Source organism: Scomber japonicus, chromosome 15 (assembly GCF_027409825.1).
Source record: "Scomber japonicus isolate fScoJap1 chromosome 15, fScoJap1.pri, whole genome shotgun sequence".
Taxonomy (NCBI): Eukaryota; Metazoa; Chordata; class Actinopteri; order Scombriformes; family Scombridae; genus Scomber; species Scomber japonicus.
This window is the reverse complement of record NC_070592.1, coordinates 21,460,993-21,479,258: the sequence shown is the minus strand read 5'-3', so window position 1 is coordinate 21,479,258 and position 18,266 is coordinate 21,460,993. Positions and strand designations below refer to the sequence as shown.

Below are 18,266 nucleotides of genomic sequence, written 5' to 3'. Positions count from 1 at the left end.
CTCAGTGCCATGTGGTGGAAACATCACCTCAGACAATGGGACCATCTTCTCTCCGGGTTATCCAGAGGAGTACCCTAGCTCAGCTGACTGCTCCTGGCTGATCACTGTGGCTCCTGGCTTCGGCATCAAACTGAACTTCACCCTGCTTCAGGTTCATGGGCCACACGACTTCATCACTGTCTGGTAAGAAATGACTTCTACAGGCTGCACATGGAAATTGCTCTTGTAAAAACAACGTGTATAATTTACATCGTCCAGTTCTCTTGTAAGCTGAAATTCTATTGTTATAGATCTATAATATAACATATCATACTCTGTTCTCAAGTGTCGTCTTAGATCTTACCATGTTCATTTATTGCTTTGCTATTCCATTTTTTTCTTTATCACCTCTAATCCTTTCTTCCAATTCCTTATCACCCACTCTTGGTTCTCCACCTGTTTTGCCATCAGCCTTTTTTCTCCCATATCTATAACATTATGTTGCTTGACAAAACTGAGTCATCTCTAATTCCTCTGCCCCTGTGGTTTCATTCACAGTCATCTTTATGTGACTCAATATCTTGCTGTTTCTTTTTATCTCTGTTTTGTCTCATGTCATTGTTGCTCTTCGTATTTCCACCGCTCACTCCCTATTTGCCCGCATTCATTCCTTTCAATACATCAACACAAGGATTTTTTTTTTTAAAGGTTTTTTGATATATTCAGAGCTTTAGCAAATTGAAGAAAAACTTAAATGGCAAACTGTGTAGCAAGCTTCTGACCATTATAGATATATATGTGGGGTTTGGCATTCTGTGAGCAATTATAGTGACAGGAAAATTAGTTAGTTGAATTAGTATTAATATTATGTTTATGTTTTATTTAGATGATTTATCATTTATATTATATCTCCTGAATACCAAACACTAACATGTAAAAAAAAATGCATCTAGTTACAGAGGGACCAATCAGAGCCTTTGGTGAAATATAGATCATCTTCTTCAAAGATGTGTGTGAGAGAGAGAAAAGGAGATTGGCTGGTGGAAATGTGTGTGAGCTCTGTTTTTTTTTTTTTTTTGTTTTTTTTTTTGCATGTTTGTGCCAGGGCGCTTCAAGTGATGCGAGGTGTATGTCTTTTTGCCTGACTGAATATCAGAGGGCAAAGCTTTCTTTCATCACCTCCATAATGCACGACTGGGCCCTCCTATATGTGTGACCAAAGACAGAATTTTGCATGCATGACGGTTGCCAGTCCCAGTTGATCCCCTCTCCCCGAGGCAGGCTCCAAAGAGATCCGACTGCCAGCCAACCTGGCAACTTGACCACCACATGAAAAGTCCACATGGCGTGGGGTGACATCTATGTTTTGCACAAGATATAATAAAACGCACAACCACATACTGATTGAGCTACTTATAGAAACATTTATTTGTGAAGATTTTTAGTCTGGAGAGTTTATCTCATCAAGTCGACAAGGCTAAAGTAAGCCAAAATGTCTACTTTCTGTCTTATTGTTGCTCTTCTGTAAACAGTCCCCACTGTGTTGATCTTTCCCAACAAGCTCCCGCAGAGCCAAGATGGGGACTATCATGTTCCCCAGTTTCCAGTTACCACCTCTGTGTATCTATCCACTGAACTACTGAGCCAAGGAAATGGGCCCTGTAATGGCGGCTTGGCCAGAGTGCTGTCAGGCAGCAGTCCCTAGCCAGCCGTTTCCAGAGCTGCTTGTAATCTCCCATGCCCAGTCTGACAGCCAAAGACAGATGGTTTTTAAGCTGAATGGTTGTGGCAGGAATCTGGGAGCTGGCTTAATCGGCCATGCCCACGCCAGGGGACTGCCAAGGCTGGGCCATGGCTTCCAGAGACACTCCCATTGGATGGCAGTTAGCAGGAACAGTGCAATCCAAACCTGTCTTTCCACGCTTATCTGTAATTTTTACCTTATTTCAGAATAATCATCCAGAGCAGCCCAGAGTAATTGCTTTGGTTATGATGAAGTGAGAGCAGCTTGGTTATACTCTGCTGCTGGAAGCTACTTGACAAAAATCTGGCATGTGGCTTTCTTTGGTTTCCACAGATATGCGTCACTGAGCCTCAAAGTGCTTTATGGTTAGAGAGCGAGGAGGCTACTGAGAGAAAATCCCAGTGCTTAATTACTATCACTTTATCTCCATTGTTTTGTTACATTTGAAGTTTTAGTTGACTTATGACTTTTGTTTTCTCTTTAGGGATGGTCCACAGGAAACTGCAAGGAAACTGGGAGTGTTCACTGATGGAGAGCCCAATGAGCCACCCAGTAGCACATCCAATCAGGTGCTGATACGTTTCCGTAGCAACACAGAGAAGGGTGGATTGTTCCGTATCGGTTATCAAGGTATGTAAACTCATCCAATGTGTTTCTTTATTTCCATTATTTATCATTTTACATGCTTACATCTAACTCCTTGTGTGTGTTTGGTTTCTCTGAATAAAGCTTACAGGCTGCAGTACTGCTTGCCTCCTCCTATCATCCCTAATGCAGAGATCCTGATGGCCAGTAAAGAGTTTAAAATCGGTAGGTGGAAATGCTGCTCACAAAGAAGTCTACTTACGCACATGCAACCACATAGACAATAACGACTCTCTAGTTATAAGTGACTTTTTCGTATTAGATGGTGGTCCCATCCTGACCTGCCAAAATAAAGCACTCTGAAGAGTTAAGCCCACTGTCAGTTCACTTTCTTTTTTTGACAGTTTTCATTGCCCCACGTATGCCCCATACTGAATACATATCCCATAAGGCAATGGTACTAAATACAGACTCAAGCCAAACTGTATCACCTAGGGAATTTTGAGGCAGAAAACCAGAAAGCCAGAGGGATTTGGGGCAGGTGCTCTCATTCTCCCCTATAAAAGACAATGGAGATGATCTATTTATTTGTTTGCGTACCTCTTTAACTGTTTATTATTCAGAGAGACAAAGGCAGCAGCTGTGACATAGTGTTTCATCTATAGGGTCCCCAGAGGGGATTTATTTTGGTGCTTCTTTCACTGAGACACTCAATTGATCACGATTACTCCTATGTCCTACAGTATAAATACTCTGGGTTAAGACCATTGATTGCTAATGAAGACATTTTTGCTAGCATCAGTCTTTTAGATTGTTGCTTCCATCTTTACTTGTGAGCCTGCTCTAACACTCACTGCACACATCCCTCCTCCTTCTCTCTCTGTTCAGGTGATATAGTGCGCTACAGATGTTTTCCAGGCTACCAGTTAAGTGGAAACAGTATCCAGACCTGCCAGTTAGGGACACACTTGGAGTTCGAGGGGCCTCCACCCTCATGTGATGGTGAGTGTGTGCCTGAGGCATGACAACATCATGAAGCACCAATGTTATATCTCTGTATAGTCTAAGATTCAGAGGGATAGTACTTGAATTTGATTTCAAAACCATTTTTGTATCTTTTATAGAATATATAGTGTTTTAATGTTTTATTTTTTCTCGCATGCTCTGTCTATGGTTATTGGCGCCTATTAATTACAAAGGCATATTCAAACTCTGGGTGAAGGTTTTAAAATGTCTACTGGTTCATTAGTTCAATTAATCAATTAAACTAAACCACAGCAGTGAGTACTGGTGTTTTTGCATCTTTTAACTTAATTAAATAGGAATTGTGTATTCCAAGAAATGTACTTAAACACTAATAGGAAGCTGCTACATATATTTAATTTGGTGCTGAACACCAACATATTTACATGGATATCATGATAACAGAATCATAATTTTCAGTAGAGTTTTAACACACCAAGAGAAAAAAGACATCTAAACTTTGGTGGACAAAAGTAAATGTGAATAGCGGAACATGGGCTAAAAATGCACATTTTAAGAGCTCTTGCATCTCTTATTATTCTTAACACACAGCATTATTTGTCATTCAAAACGATGTATAGATAGATGGTGTCTTATGCCTTGTTTAGTTGAGATCTAGATCATGACTCAAACTCAACTGAAGTCCATTTTGAACTGATCCCGGGTAATATGATGGTGCAGATCCAGAGTATTCCTGTGGATCTGTATCACTTCTAAAGCTCAATTGGAAAGGAGACATTAGTTGGTCAAATAGCAGAAAACACAAGCAAAGCATAGAGCACCAGTATAGAAAACAATAAGTGGAGTTGTTAAAGATTATTGCATTACATTTAATTGTTCTACATGCTCAGAAGCTTTGGAAAAAGAATAGCTACTTCCTCTCTAAAAATGCAACACAAAAAGAAAAAAAAAACTTCATTCTTTACAGAATAGGTCTCCTGGGATGCATCACCTCATTTTAGGGTCCTGTCATGTCTTGATGTTTTTCAAACATATCACAACGCAGGTAAAACACTGTCTTCATCTGCCAAAAGGGATATGTGAGTTTATTTTCTGCAAGGTTATACATTAGGAAGCTAGTACCATTTTGCTCCAATCACAGATTCATGCACTTTTTCCAGTTTTGCTTTATTTCTTGCTCCCATGGGTTCTCTTCCTGCCTGTAGTCATGGAGCAGCAGCCACATATCAGTTTGGTAGCACTTTCCATCTCTGTAGATGATACTTGGCTCCCATGAGGCAGGGGGTGGCTGCTGCGTCGCTCTCTACATGCTGAGATGCTGCCTACATGCCGCCTCCCAGAGGACACAATGACTGCGCTGTTCATAACACATCATACCATCATAATACTGTATGTTGTGTGCAACACTTTTCCTCTGGGCGAGAGGCTGGGTGCATAGAAGGGTCCCCTCTGTTTCTCCCTGCTCTGAAATTTTATGAAAGCATATATCTCATTCTGTTGCTCGCTTTATTATTATATATTATTTCTTTCTTTATTCTTTATATTATTTTTTCCACCTTTTGTCCTAGTCATTGTGTCACTCACTTTGTTTTTGGGTTACGTGGAGGACGAGGGGAAGTAGGCAAAATTTGATAAATGCAAATAATTTGGACTCCTAAATAGGAAAGATATGCAAATGCTCTCAGCATGGGTTGAGGGAGGAAGGAGATTTAAAAGAGTTAAGCGAAAGAAAGAGGGCAATGAAAGGGGAACAGTAGCTATGTATAGGCTAATAATGAAGACGAAGAACAAAGTACCCAGAACACCCAGAACAGAGACTGGAAGTATCTAAATCCGAGTGAGAAAAGAAATGAGAGTGGTAAAGCTAGTCATTGCCTGCTCACTCTTTATTGCACCTGTAGACATTTGCAGCTGAAATATGTTGCAGAGTGAAAGCGTCCACTGCCATTGCCTGTTTTTAAAAAAAAAAATGTTTTTCTCTCGCAGTGTGCTGTGTATTTCAGCTGCACATAACTACATGGCAATTGTGCCCTGTTAATCCCCTTGTGCTGAGAGACGCATTCTACCTGGGACAAACAGTTCCAGGATATTCCTCCTTCCTGCAAAGTGTCACTTTGTCTGCATAAACACACACCAGGGTGATGGAGAGAAGAGCCACAGATAACTAAAGCTAAAGGGGTGAGGTGTTGAGTGACAGGTGAGAGTTGAGAGTTGAGAGAGTAAGAAAAGAAACCAATGTGAAGGAAGAGAAAGAGATGATTGGAGAGAGGAGAGTCAAAGATGAATAGATAGGTATAGAACAGTTTGAGATCATTGAGAATAAGAAGGGTTCTTGGGGGGGGGGGGGAATCAAAATCAGGCTAGAAAGGATGGAGGTGAGACTGCTAAATGAGCAGAAGGATGGCAAGTAAGTGAGAGTAGGACAGGAGTTAAAAGGCGAGGCGAGAGAGTGAGAGAGAGACAGGGAGAGACTTAGTTGGAGGGCAGTGAAGAGACGAAGTGCACAGCTCATTGAAATGCAGGGGACATGCCGGCTGCAGCTGCACCTATCAAATCACCACTTCTAGCTCTGACAAGCACAGCCCTCCCTGCACTTCTAGCTGCCCCCCCTCCCCCCACACACACACATGCACACTCCCACATCGCGCACCCGTACATATTTACACGAGCGCACATCCACACTAGGCCTGACATGTGTCCGGGTTACAAAAGCCACAGATGTTATCGTTGCGATGGTCTTCCACAGAGCAGCACTGGGACCTATAGCACGTTCTGCAGTGTTGCTTGCCCCTTAGCGCCAGTATCCTCTCTCATCCTCTGCATTCTCTCTCTGTCTGCATCCCCCTCCTTCCTCACTCGCCTCCCCTGACTCACCAGCGTCAGACTTCAGTTCTTACGTAACATATGTACTCTTTATTCCCCATTGTCTTTTTTTTTTTGTCCTTTTCTGGAGCTGGTTTAAATCACAATGCAGTCTATTCTCACAAACTTTTTTACATATATTTGTAAGGCTCCATCAATCTGCAGATTTGTCTTTCTCCATTTCTGTTTACCTCCCAAAACTGACAGATAATTAAAGCTACTACCGTGCACACATAAACACAGAGACACACACACTTTTGTCTTATTTTCAGTCCAGAGAGCTGTTGCCAGTTATGAATGGCTTTATCATCTCTTATTTTGCCTGCCATTGGAGTGACCAGTTGGTTTGTACACTATTAGATTTGCCTGATGTTAGATTAAATTGGGTTGTATTGGATCCACAGTCCTTAACTGCATCTGCTGTCTGCTAAGACCACAGGGAGCCCCAGCATCTCTCTCTCTCTCTCTCTCTCTCTCTCTCTCTCTCTCTCTCTCTCTCTCTATCTCTCTTTCTCACACACACACACACACAAAGCAACATCATCTGTACAAAGTGTTGCTTGAATTCATTAATGAAAGACAATGAGCTCTGATGATCCAAAATCCCTGTGTTTATCCCCCAGACAGATTTCTAGTTAAAACCTGCATAAGCACCCATCACATTAGTTTCCCAGCTAGCTAGCTTTCTTCATCCCACTCGGTCCCTTTGCCTCCCTCACCTCTCTCTATCTCTCTCTCTCCCGAGCTCCTTTTTGTTTCCTAGATTTTTTTTTTCTGCCCCTGCCCCTTTCTTTTAGTCCCACAGAAAGGATTATAGCTACTCCCCCCTCCTCCCCCATATCTTCATTGTCATCCATGACTTCTCAGAGTAGTTATGTCCTGATCCATGCTAATGCTTATATAGTGGCCCATCCCCTTCCATCAGCTCGTTATCGCTCCTCGGTTTATGCTAATTAAATATCAACATGAGTAAAAGCAGCTCAACAGCACTGCAGCACTACAAGCTGATATATTGTGGATTTATGCATCCGTGTTTCCATAATTGCACGCAGGAATGTGCATATGGCAGAATGTAAACAAATACATTATTTGGGGTATGCACAGACAATGCGCTTTGTACAGAAGCAAGAAGCATCCACATTTTAGAAAGTAACATCCACGCCTCCTCGCCCTCCCCTGACGTGTCATCATATTGACACAATTAAGCACAAACAACACACCACTTCCTCTCAGAGTTATAACTCCTCGCTACAACCAGCAGAATTCACTCAGAATTCACTTTTCGTATCTGTCAAATACAGGTGACAGATATAGAATATAATGTATGGATGCAGGTGTGTGTGCATCTGTGTTTGTCTGCACAGAAGCTGCAGCATACCATGAACGGTTTATACGCAGGGAGAGAAGGGATATCTCACAGATTGCTACGCCTGCTACCAGTTTATTCCATTCCTCGTCTCATTAAAGTGAAATTTCATTTTGAGCCTTATCAGCATTGATCTCACCTTGTGTGTTGAAGCTGTGTTTTTTTTTTTCTCCAGCTGTCAGATTTGTCCCCTAATACCCTTTTGTTTACAGCCAAACAGAGTGATGCTTCATTTCAAAGTGGATTAGTTTAATAAGTAGCAGCCTATAGATAAGAGCCCCTGCCTGTCTCTTTTCATCGGCTCCAAGACAAGCTGAAGGCAGTTTTGAAGACACGTTGAGGCTTTCTGAAAGGTCACTGACAACACACATCTCATCCTCAGAGAATTGATCGTTTAATGAACTTCACTGTTAGATTTTATATGCTACTTCCAGGCGCAATCAGTTTCACTATCAGTGATGGATTTAAGCCTTTTGACTCACATCCACTGAGGTGCTTGGGGTTATAAATAATTTCACAGACTCTGTGAATGTCTTCTTGGAATGTAGGATCAGTAGACATTTTTCATTAGTAGATGACTAAAGTACTTTGTAGATTTCTAATTTCCACATCATATGTAACATGTTTTTTGCATATATGTGTTATTGTTCATAATGGAGAAATTGCATGCTCTGAAATATTGCTCAAACAGCATACCTATTTGTAAAACTTGCTTTGAGTTTGCTCTTATATTCAAACACATTTTGCTCATACTGTATGCAACTGCTGTTTATTAACTTGTAGTAAATAATAGTTTGCGTGTGTTCTGTTGTGTTCCACTTTTGGTTACATTTGGCTGGGATTTGCAAGTAATACCAGTAAACAGAATGGCAGAAAGTTGTGGGAAAAGTATTTCAATTAAAAGTATGTTTAAAAAAAAAAAAAAAAAAAAGAGAAAGAAAGTTTAACCATATGCCATTCAGTGAGTGACAGCTTACCTGACATTATCTAAGATATCCTGAGGCAATAAATCCTACCTAGATTATAGCCAAGCAAGGTAAAACAAATCCTAAGTATTATTTGCAAATGCTATTTAACTCAGGCTGTCTGCCATATTATTATTTTTTTTTTCCTGCGGATTTAATAATCTCTTTCCTTATGAATATACAGACAGGAGGGTGAACAAGCCAAGACACACACACACACACACACTCACAATTGTGTACTGACACAAACACGCGGGCTTATCTCCATACACGTAAACACATTTATACACAAACGCACACTGTCCCATGAAGGAGGCGCTGCTGGAATGTGATTCAGAGCATTCAATATTTCACCACTGTAATGAAGGACCTGCAAGTGCCAAGTGCCTTACCCTGAGGCAGAACATGAGGCTATTCAAATGGCAGCTCACAACAGGGGCATTTACACTGCCGGCAACATTTTCCGCCACACTTGGTTGAGAAAAAAGCACACAGAAACATAATGCATATCGAGGCGAATAGCACCTGGTCACGTGCACTTTGAAGTCATTTTTAATCACATTAACTGCATCTTACAGTATTTTGCTGATTATTGCAAGGATTGTAAGTAAAGCCCCTGGCTGGTATGTAACAAGATAAATCTATGGTTTTTCTGTTAAGTTTTAAATGGTCTTTTGTTCATTTTAAAAGCAAGCTGTTAGGTTGAATTCCAGCAGAGACAGCATTTGTTGCTGTTAAGTACTAGAAAGCAAACATTTATAGCAAGAAGCAGTTTATTTACTCTGTTTATTGTATTTTATTAAGCTACATTACAATATCATTTAGCAATAACATCTTAGGCAAGCAAACAAAAACAAAAATAAATTCACATCTTTCTGCTCTGGAGCAAGCTGTTTCACAATCTACTTCTTCAGCAGTCGCCTTCAATCAGTGTGCAGCAAAAATAATAGGAAGGAAAAAAAACTTTAGGTTATTTACATAACCCCGGTTCTCTGAGTAATATGAGTGAGATGTCTCACTATGGGATGCACGCCTCGCTGCAGCCCTCAGAAGCATTTATCTCATTACGCCAATCCTGATTGGCTGGTGAACGTGTCCGTCCGCCACAGGTAGTCCCACCTACCTTAAATAGCTCATGCGGACGGCACCACCCTCATTCAAGATAAGCACCTCTTCTCACTCGCCCAAGCAAGAAGGGTAGTCTGGTGAGACATCTCACTCATATTACTCAGAGAACCGGGGTTATGTAAATAACCTAAAGTTCTCTTTCATAATATTTCGTTCGATGTCTCACTATGGGATATGGTTGCTCCCGTATTGCCAGACAAGCTTATCGAGCGTCCACCAACCCATAGGGAAAAATGTACTCTGTTCCAATCAGGACAGCAAAACCGCGCGTGCCACGCACGGAGCGGAGACGTCCAGCATATAAAAACGGACAAAAGTGAGAGGCGAGGACCAACTCGCTGCAGCACAGATGTCCTGAACAGAAACTCCCCTGAATAAGGCCCAGGATGCGGCCAAGCCCCGAGTCGAGTGTGCCCGCAGACCCGCAGGTGTCTGCAAACCCTGACTCGTATAAGCCAAAGCAATCGCCTCCACGACCCAGTGGGACAGGCGCTGCTTTGTGACAGGTTTCCCCTTATGAGGATTAGCCCAGGAGACAAACAGCTGATCGCTCCTCCTGAAACCCTTAGTCCTGTCCATGTAAGCGCGCACCGCACGGACTGGACATAACGCATGTGACCGCTGCTCTCCAGGTGAGGCAGCAAAGGCCACAAGGTCAATAGGAGAACATGAGCCCACTACCTTAGGCACAAAGGCCGGGTTGGGCTTCAAAATCATCCTCACATCCCCCGGGAAAAGCTGAGTGCATGATGGATGCACCGAAAGCGCATGGATGTCACTAACCCGTTTAGCCGAAGCCAGAGCCAGTAACAACACTGTCTTGAGAGACAGGTGTTTCAAGCCTGCTCCCCCCAGCGGCTCAAAAGGAGGACCCTTGAGCCCCTCCAGAACCACCGCCAGATCCCATGGTGGCACCATCGGTCTGGACACGGGGAGAAGCCTGCGCGCTCCCTTCATAAAACGGCAAACCAGCGGGTGCTGGCTCGCTGTTTGTTCCCTAAACCCCACGTGACAGGCAGCTATAGCTGCCAAGTACACTTTAACTGTGGAGAAGGCTTTTCGTTTGTCAATCAGGTCCTGTAAGAATGACAATATCACACCCACTGGACACTGAAAAGGAACATGGCCATTTCTGTGACACCAGTCCTCAAACACTCTCCACTTACAGTCATACAGAGACCTAGTGGAAGAGGCTCGAGCACTTTGTATAGTGGAAATCACACGCTGTGGGAGTCCCACAGCTGACAAATTGAACCACTCAGGGGCCAAACCCACAGCGCCAGGCGTTCTGGGTGCGGGTGGAAAACCGTCCCCCCCCCCTGCGATAACAGGTCCCTGCGCAGCGGGAGCTGCCAAGGTTGCGCGCACAGCAACCGATATATCTCCGCCAGCCAATGCATCGCAGGCCAATGCGGAGCTATCAGAATCAGCGCGTGGCCGTGGTCCCTCACTCTGGATAGAGTGGCGGGTATCAGGGCCAAGGGAGGGAACGCGTAAAGAAGCTCGTGCGGCCAGACGTGCGCTAGTGCGTCTATGCCGAGGGGAGCATCCAGGCTGCGCAGAGAGTAAAACAGCGCGCACTGCGCGTTTCCTCTTGACGCGAACAGATCCACCGCGGCCCGACCATAACGGGCCCATATCTGTTCCACAATCTCCGGGTGCAGAGTCCACTCCCCGTATACCGGCGCGCCCCTGGACAACAGGTCCGCGCCCGTGTTCAGAGCTCCCGGGACGTGCGTCGCCCTCAGGGAGAGGAGACGACCGCAGCTCCACAGGATCAGTCTGCGTGCCAGCATGTGCAACTGACGAGAGCGCAACCCCCCTTGGCGGTTGATGTACGCTACCGTCGTGGTATTGTCCGTCCTCACCAGGACATGATGGCCCATGAGAGACGGAAGGAAGTGTTTCAGGGAGAGGAACACCGCTGAAAGTTCCAGAAAATTTATGTGAGACCGCTGGAGGTCCACACTCCAGCGGCCCCTCACTGACCGGCCCTCGTGAATTCCGCCCCACCCTGTCAGGCTGGCGTCCGTAGTGATCACCTTCCTGGACAGGACAGAGCCCATGGGCACCCCGCGGGTCAGAAAAGACGGGGCTCGCCAGTGGCGCAGTGCCCTGACGCACCCCGGCGTAACCAACACTCTCCGTGCGCCATGACGCACGGGATCCAGCCCGCATGAGGCCACCCAGAGCTGGAATTCCCTCATGTGGAGGCGACCGAGACGAACCACGAGAATGGCTGACGCCATCAGTCCGAGTAATCGAAGACACAATCTGAATTGAACAGATTTGCCTGGATGGAAAAGCGCGAGACATGCTCTGAAAGCTCTCACTCGCTCCGCCGAGAGGCGCGCCGTGAAAATCACCGAGTCCAGGGATAATCCCAGAAAGATTATGTCCTGTGTCGGGCACAGCATGCTCTTTTCCGCGTTTATCACAAAACCCAGGTCTAATAGGTGCCGTGTGAGAATACGCGTATGCGCCATGGCCTCCTGCCTCGATTGTGCCAAAAGCAGCCAATCGTCCAGATATGTGGCCAAGCGAATGCCCTGCTGTCTCAGCGGGGCTATCGCCGCTTCCGTGCACCGGACGAACACCCTCGGGCTTAAAGACAGACCGAATGGGAGCACGCGGTACTCGTAGCATGTCCCCTGGAAAGCGAACCTCAGATACTTTCTGTGGGGAGGATATATTGGAATGTGGAAATACGCGTCTTTCAGATCGACAGAAGTGAACCAATCGTTCTGTCGCACCAGGCGCAGCAGGGATGCGTGTGTGAGCATCCTGAACTTGTATTTCCTGAGAAATGTGTTCAGAGCACGTAGATCCAGGATAGGGCGAATACCACTCCCCCCCCGTTTTGGGACCAGAAAGTACCTGGAGTAAAAACCGCTCTGACACTGTGCGGGAGGAACGACACAGATTGCTCCTTTGTTTAACAGTGAGAGGATTTCCTCTTGTAAAACACGAGCTGACTCTCCCTGAGCCTGGGAGTGTATTATGCCGGCGAATCGAGGGGGAACGGCGGCAAACTGCAGCCTGTAACCTCTCGAAATCGTCTTCAACACCCAGGGTGAAGCTGCGAGCGCAGCCCACCTCTCCCACCTGCGGCAGAGAGGTGAGACGCGCTGCAGCTCCTCCACCATGAGAGGTCCCAACCGCGGTGCGGTGGTGCCCTCTCGTGGTGGAAAACTGACATGGCCTCTGGGCAGTGCTGTGCACTTTGGCCCGGGAGGACATTTTATAGTTTTGGCTTTTATGCGCTGCGCCCTCGGCACTCGGCCTGGATGCGACAGCGGGGCACATTTTATTTTCTTTATGAAAACTTGTGTGTGTGTGCGTGCTTGTGGACATGGGAGAGGGGCAACCGCTGAACCCTCTGCCGTCAGATGTCCGTCTCTCCCGGTCTGCTCTGGCACGGTCCGTGGCAGCCGGGAGATGGGGGCGTGGGGGGCCCCGGAGTGCACGCTCGGAAGCCAAACAGGTGGAGCTGGAGAACGGGGAACTTCCAGCTGCATCACCGGTGAAGAGAGGGGCGGTCAGGCCGCTCTCTTCTTCTTCCTGGCCTGGTGGCTGGTAGCTTGCGCGGGCTGTGCCGGCGGAGCTGTAGCTGGGGCCGAGGGCTTCTTGAACCAGCCGGGCCGCCCGGGCACGGGCGGCGGGGCGGGCTGAGGCTTCGGATGTTTCGGTATCTTGAACTGCGAAACCTGGGAGGCAGCCTGCGCGAAGGATTTACGCTGCGCAGGTGGAGAGGGAGCTGGGGGCTTGCGAGGGAGGCAGAGCTTGAGAGCTTCGTCCTCCTTCTTTTTGGCTTCACACCGTTTTTGCATCGATGCTAGGGCGGAACCAAAAATACCCTCCGGGACAATGGGCATGTCCAGGACGTCGTCCTTCTCTCTGTCTGACAGGCTGGCGAGGTTGAGCCACCGCGCTCGCTCCTGCAGAACCATGGTCCCCATCGCTCTTCCCGTGGCCTGGACCGCGCAGCGTTGGACACGGAGACACAGGTCGGTGATGACCGGTATCTCCTCCCACGCAGCTGGGTCCTGAGTTAGCGCAACATCCTCGCACAACTCAGCCTGGTAAGCCGTGAGCAGCGAGAGGACATTGAGCGCTCTGGCCGAGAGCGCCGCCGCCTTGTACGCTTTCTCAGTCAGGGCTGACTGAAAACGGTCGGACTTGGACGGCAGGCTGGGGCTCCGGGAGGACACCGCTGACAGCTGGGGGTGAAGGTGAGCTGCAACAAGTGGCTCCATCGGAGGCATGCGGAGCAGACCCAGGCTCTCCATCGCCTCACAGTCGAGGGACGAGGCCCCGGGAACCGGGCTCCGGCTGCTGTAGGGGCGGTCTCTCCATGAGCGCGCCACCTCCTCCAGCAGCTCTGGGAAGACGGGGAGAAGTTGCTTCGTCGCGCTCTTGGCCAAGGGCAATTTCTTCCCCTCGTAGCGAGATCTGGTGGTCTCAGCTACGACAGCGGGCCAGGGGATGCCCAGCCGGGCAGCAGCGCGTTTACACACGTCTAGCATGTCCGAGCTGGGGGAGGGAGAAGCTGGTGTGCTACTCTCATCTCCATCCCGAGAGTCGACGGAAGCCGCGGGCTTTGCAGCCCGAGCTGGCGTGATGAAGATGTCATCCTCTTCTTCATCCTCTGATATGAGGAGATCCAAGGCGCCATCATCATCTTCCCCATAGTCCAAATCCAGGACGTCTTCCTCCAGCGGGGGAACCGCGGCTAGCTCGAGCTGGGAGCCCCAGCTGTTGCTAGCCTCCGGTGTCGCCACCGCAGCGACCCCCACCTCCTCTCCGCCCTCGACGGCGGCGCCGTCGGAAGAGAGATAGGGGTCATGTCCAGACAGGCTAGCCTGGCGGGCTAGTCGTCTGCGGAGACTCTTGATCGTGAACACCGCACAGTGTTGACACGAGCCGGGGACCTCGATAGCCGCCCGGGCGTGTTCCAGCCCAAGACAGCACGAGCAGACCTGGTGTGGATCCATGCTCGATATCTTATTCCCGCAGCGACAGAGTCTGGCTCCGGAGTCTCCGTGCCCTCTGGTGTGAGGGGTTTTAGCCTCCATTCCGTGCGAGCTGGTGTGCAGGCAGGGAGCCGAGGCAGTTAGCTGGTGTGCTAACCGTAAGGAAGCCGAGAATTAGCTGGTGTGCTAATGCCCGGTGCTCGAGTAGCCGTGGTGGGGCGTCGAGAGCAGTGCTGACCAAGCCGTGGAGGGCAGGAAAGCACTGAGTTCGATCTGGTGTGACCGACGAAGCAGAAAAATGTCCTAAGCTAGTAGCGCCCAGCGACAGAAGCTAAATAAGATCCGTCTATGGACAGTTAAGCTAGCTAGCCCTGGACGCGAGATATGCTCCGAGTGAGAAGAGGTGTTTGAATGAGGGTGGTGCCGTCCGCATGAGCTATTTAAGGTAGGTGGGACTACCTGTGGCGGACGGACACGTTCACCAGCCAATCAGGATTGGCGTAATGAGATAAATGCTTCTGAGGGCTGCAGCGAGGCGTGCATCCCATAGTGAGACATCGAACGAAATATTATGAAAGAGAACTATACAGCAGTTGTTTTGTGTCGTCATTGCAGCATTGGTGTCTTTTTATGTTGCAGCTTGTTTTTGGGGGTTTCACTGTGTATGCAGACAGCTCTGGCAGATTAAGAGGTTGGCTTTAACAGCATCGCAGCAAAAAAACACCATAGACAGGAGCGCTGTGTTACATCTGATAATACAGAGTGAAACCACTAGCAATTGTCAAAGGGATGTCATGGAGATGTCACACAAAAACACCAATGACGGGGGGCAAATGAGATGAGACGGATGTGGTCCACCCAGATGTGCCACAGCAATAGGGCGTCTAGACAGGTGTGAGCATTAGCTGTCAAGTTAGCATCATATCTGTCACATACCAACAATGGGCAAGGAAGGGAGAATATTGTCATGGCCACTCAGTAACATTATATAATACATTAGCCGTTTCTTAGGCTGACTAAGCATAGGCAGCTTTGTTTTCTGCAACAGCATCAGGACCAGAATGACAATTAGCTTAGCAATGCTTTTAGTCACATTGAGATGCCCTCCAACAGCAATATGGATCTAACCAATCCAATTTGTGTTTCAAGGTAAATTAAATCCACTAAAAAGAATGAACAACCATTAGAGGTTATCTGCATTTTTTTTTTTAAAAACAACATAGAACAGAACTACATAAACAAGCTGTTATACAATTAAAATGAGTTTAATTTAATGTTTTTGTCTCCTTTTTTTTTTCTCTCTCCACAGTGACTTGTCCCATGAATGAAGTACTGACAGCATCCACAGGTGTCATCATGAGCCAGTCACCAGGAACTGGATTCCCTCATTTTGAGTCCTGCTCCTGGGTGGTCAAAGTAGACCCCGGCTACAATATCACCTTTACTATAGAACACTTCCAGACCATCCGTCAGTTTGATGAGCTTGAGATCTTTGATGGTGAGTCTCTGTATCTTTTGTGAAAGTGAATGTACAGATATATACACAGTGTTTCTGTGGTTACATACGTCTCACGGCTACTTTCCTGGCTAAATACTAATTGTCACAAATACTCCCAATTAAAGGCTCTCTGCTATTAGCAGAGAATCACAGACAGGCTCACTTTTATGGAACATCTTTCTTTAGCGTTTGCATGTGATTACAGGCACAGTCAGTAACTCTGCCAGGCAGCTCTGAGAAAATGGCGAGCATATACACTAGTGTTGCTGATTAGTGCTTTTTATCTTCTGCCGAGTGGAGGGGAACAGACATTTGGTAACCTTGGGGCCAATAATAGGAAGAAATCTTTTTTTTCCCCCACAATTAGCAGCTGAACACATTTTGATTTTACTGTGTGTGTAGAAAAAATTCCTCGAAAAAGCCATAATTGAAGAATATTATAATTATATCAAAATTGAGCATTTTGTGAAAAAAGCTAAATGCTCCTGTAGTCCTTTATCAGATCTGCATGTGTCGAGGTCAAACACAAGGCATTATTTCGAGGACCTAGTGCTAGTTTTCATTAGCTGAATAGCATTGTTGGTCTTTTTAACGGTTATGAGATTTTTGGGTGATGGATTCTTCTTAAACTGTCTCTCTCTGTCTCTGTGTCAAGGCCCATCCAGACAGAGCCCTCTGCTGATCACCCTCAGTGGTAATTACTCCAACCCGCTGAGCATCACCAGCTCCAGTAACAAAGTTTACCTGCACTGGTCCTTCGATCACACTACCAGCCACAAAGGCTTCCGCATACGCTACTCAGGTGAGTAAAGACCTGAAATACCATCCACTAGCCTAGAAAATGTCTACCGTGTTTAGGATTGATTTACTACAGAATTTGATGTTTGACTTTGTTACTTCTAAACTATTGTTGTGCGTTCGATCTAATCAGAGGTGACAACAAGACCTACATTTTGGCATCAAACTGCAGCTAAACAGCTAGAAATATGACCCATCTCCATGACAACCTAACGGGGGTGGCAGGCATCTGCAGCATTCCTCACTGAGCAGCACAGGCATGGGAATTAGTAAATGTTGGTTCTTGTATTGCTTATTATTCCTCTGTTTTGTCCTGCTGCCATGAAGGATCTGTTGGTATACGACACCTGCATAACTTGCTGTGAATTATGACTGTGTAAATATTTAAAAGGCTCCCTCCGTTCTGTATCAACACCACTCAGCCAGATTGACTAATCGTCTCTCTCCTCCTCTCAGTGGAGCTCTCCGTCTCCCCAACCGGATGTTCTGTCGTTTCTATGCCCTTTTTTTTTTCTCTTGCCTTTTTTACTCTTTTCTTTTTTTTTTTCCTTACCCATGATGAATTTTGCCACAGCGGGCTAAGTGACAGCAGGACTAAGTGATAGCTGAGAACCCACAAGTTGCCATGGTCAATATGGAGTTGCCTTGTGTAGTACGTCGGTGGTGAGAAAGAAACAGATGGCGCGGGCAGATTCAGTGTATTCAGCTGTGTTCTCCATCAATCCATCTTTTCTCTTGATGGGTCGGTCTTCCATCACAGACTTGCAAACATCTCCTCCAGCCCCATCCCCATCTCAGTTTTTGTCTCTTTCTCTCCATCCGTGATGCGTTCCATCTTTTACCTCAATCAACTTACAATGTGCCTGACAGTTACTATCTTCGCTACTATCTCTTTCTGCGATACGTCCTTCCCTTTGTCTGTGTCATTCTCTCTCTCTCCAGCCCTCCCTCTTTCTCCGCCTTTCTGTTATCTATTCCATTCCAGTCACCTGCCCATGTAGATGTGATTCCTCTGAGCTGCAGGGCTGATTGCAGCGAGACAAGCTGCGTAGTATAACAGCCAGAAGGGAGAGTAGGAGTGAGGAACACAGACAGAGGGACAAATGAGTGAGACACATATAGGAGTGAAGAATTGAACTCAAGGGTGGCTCAGCAGCTGTCACTCACAGTGACTGACAGGAGAGGGCTTTGCCAAAGATCATACAGGTGCCCTTTCGATGTATGTAACATTACTCCCTGTAAACATTTTATATGCATGTGTTCTATTTCTCGCTAATATCGGACTCTAACTGTATACTACTAGTGTAAGTCTAACTCAGTGGATGTCAGTGTCATATTCCGCATAAAATCTGTTTTATCTAACATCGTCTTTAGTGCCATAAAA

The 18,266-nt window shown here is 46.5% G+C and overlaps 1 protein-coding gene across 1 annotated transcript in view; it reads left to right on the top strand.

Annotated features, from left to right (window-relative positions):
* csmd2 (CUB and Sushi multiple domains 2) overlaps nucleotides 1–18,266 on the top strand; it is a 251,575-nt gene that overhangs the window by 200,827 nt on the left and 32,482 nt on the right. Inside the window, exons 44-49 of the mRNA XM_053333740.1 lie at nucleotides 6–183; nucleotides 2,208–2,353; nucleotides 2,453–2,533; nucleotides 3,197–3,310; nucleotides 15,896–16,084; nucleotides 16,740–16,886. Coding sequence (XP_053189715.1) covers nucleotides 6–183; nucleotides 2,208–2,353; nucleotides 2,453–2,533; nucleotides 3,197–3,310; nucleotides 15,896–16,084; nucleotides 16,740–16,886 — 855 coding nt within the window. The remainder of the gene's footprint in view (nucleotides 1–5; nucleotides 184–2,207; nucleotides 2,354–2,452; nucleotides 2,534–3,196; nucleotides 3,311–15,895; nucleotides 16,085–16,739; nucleotides 16,887–18,266) is intronic.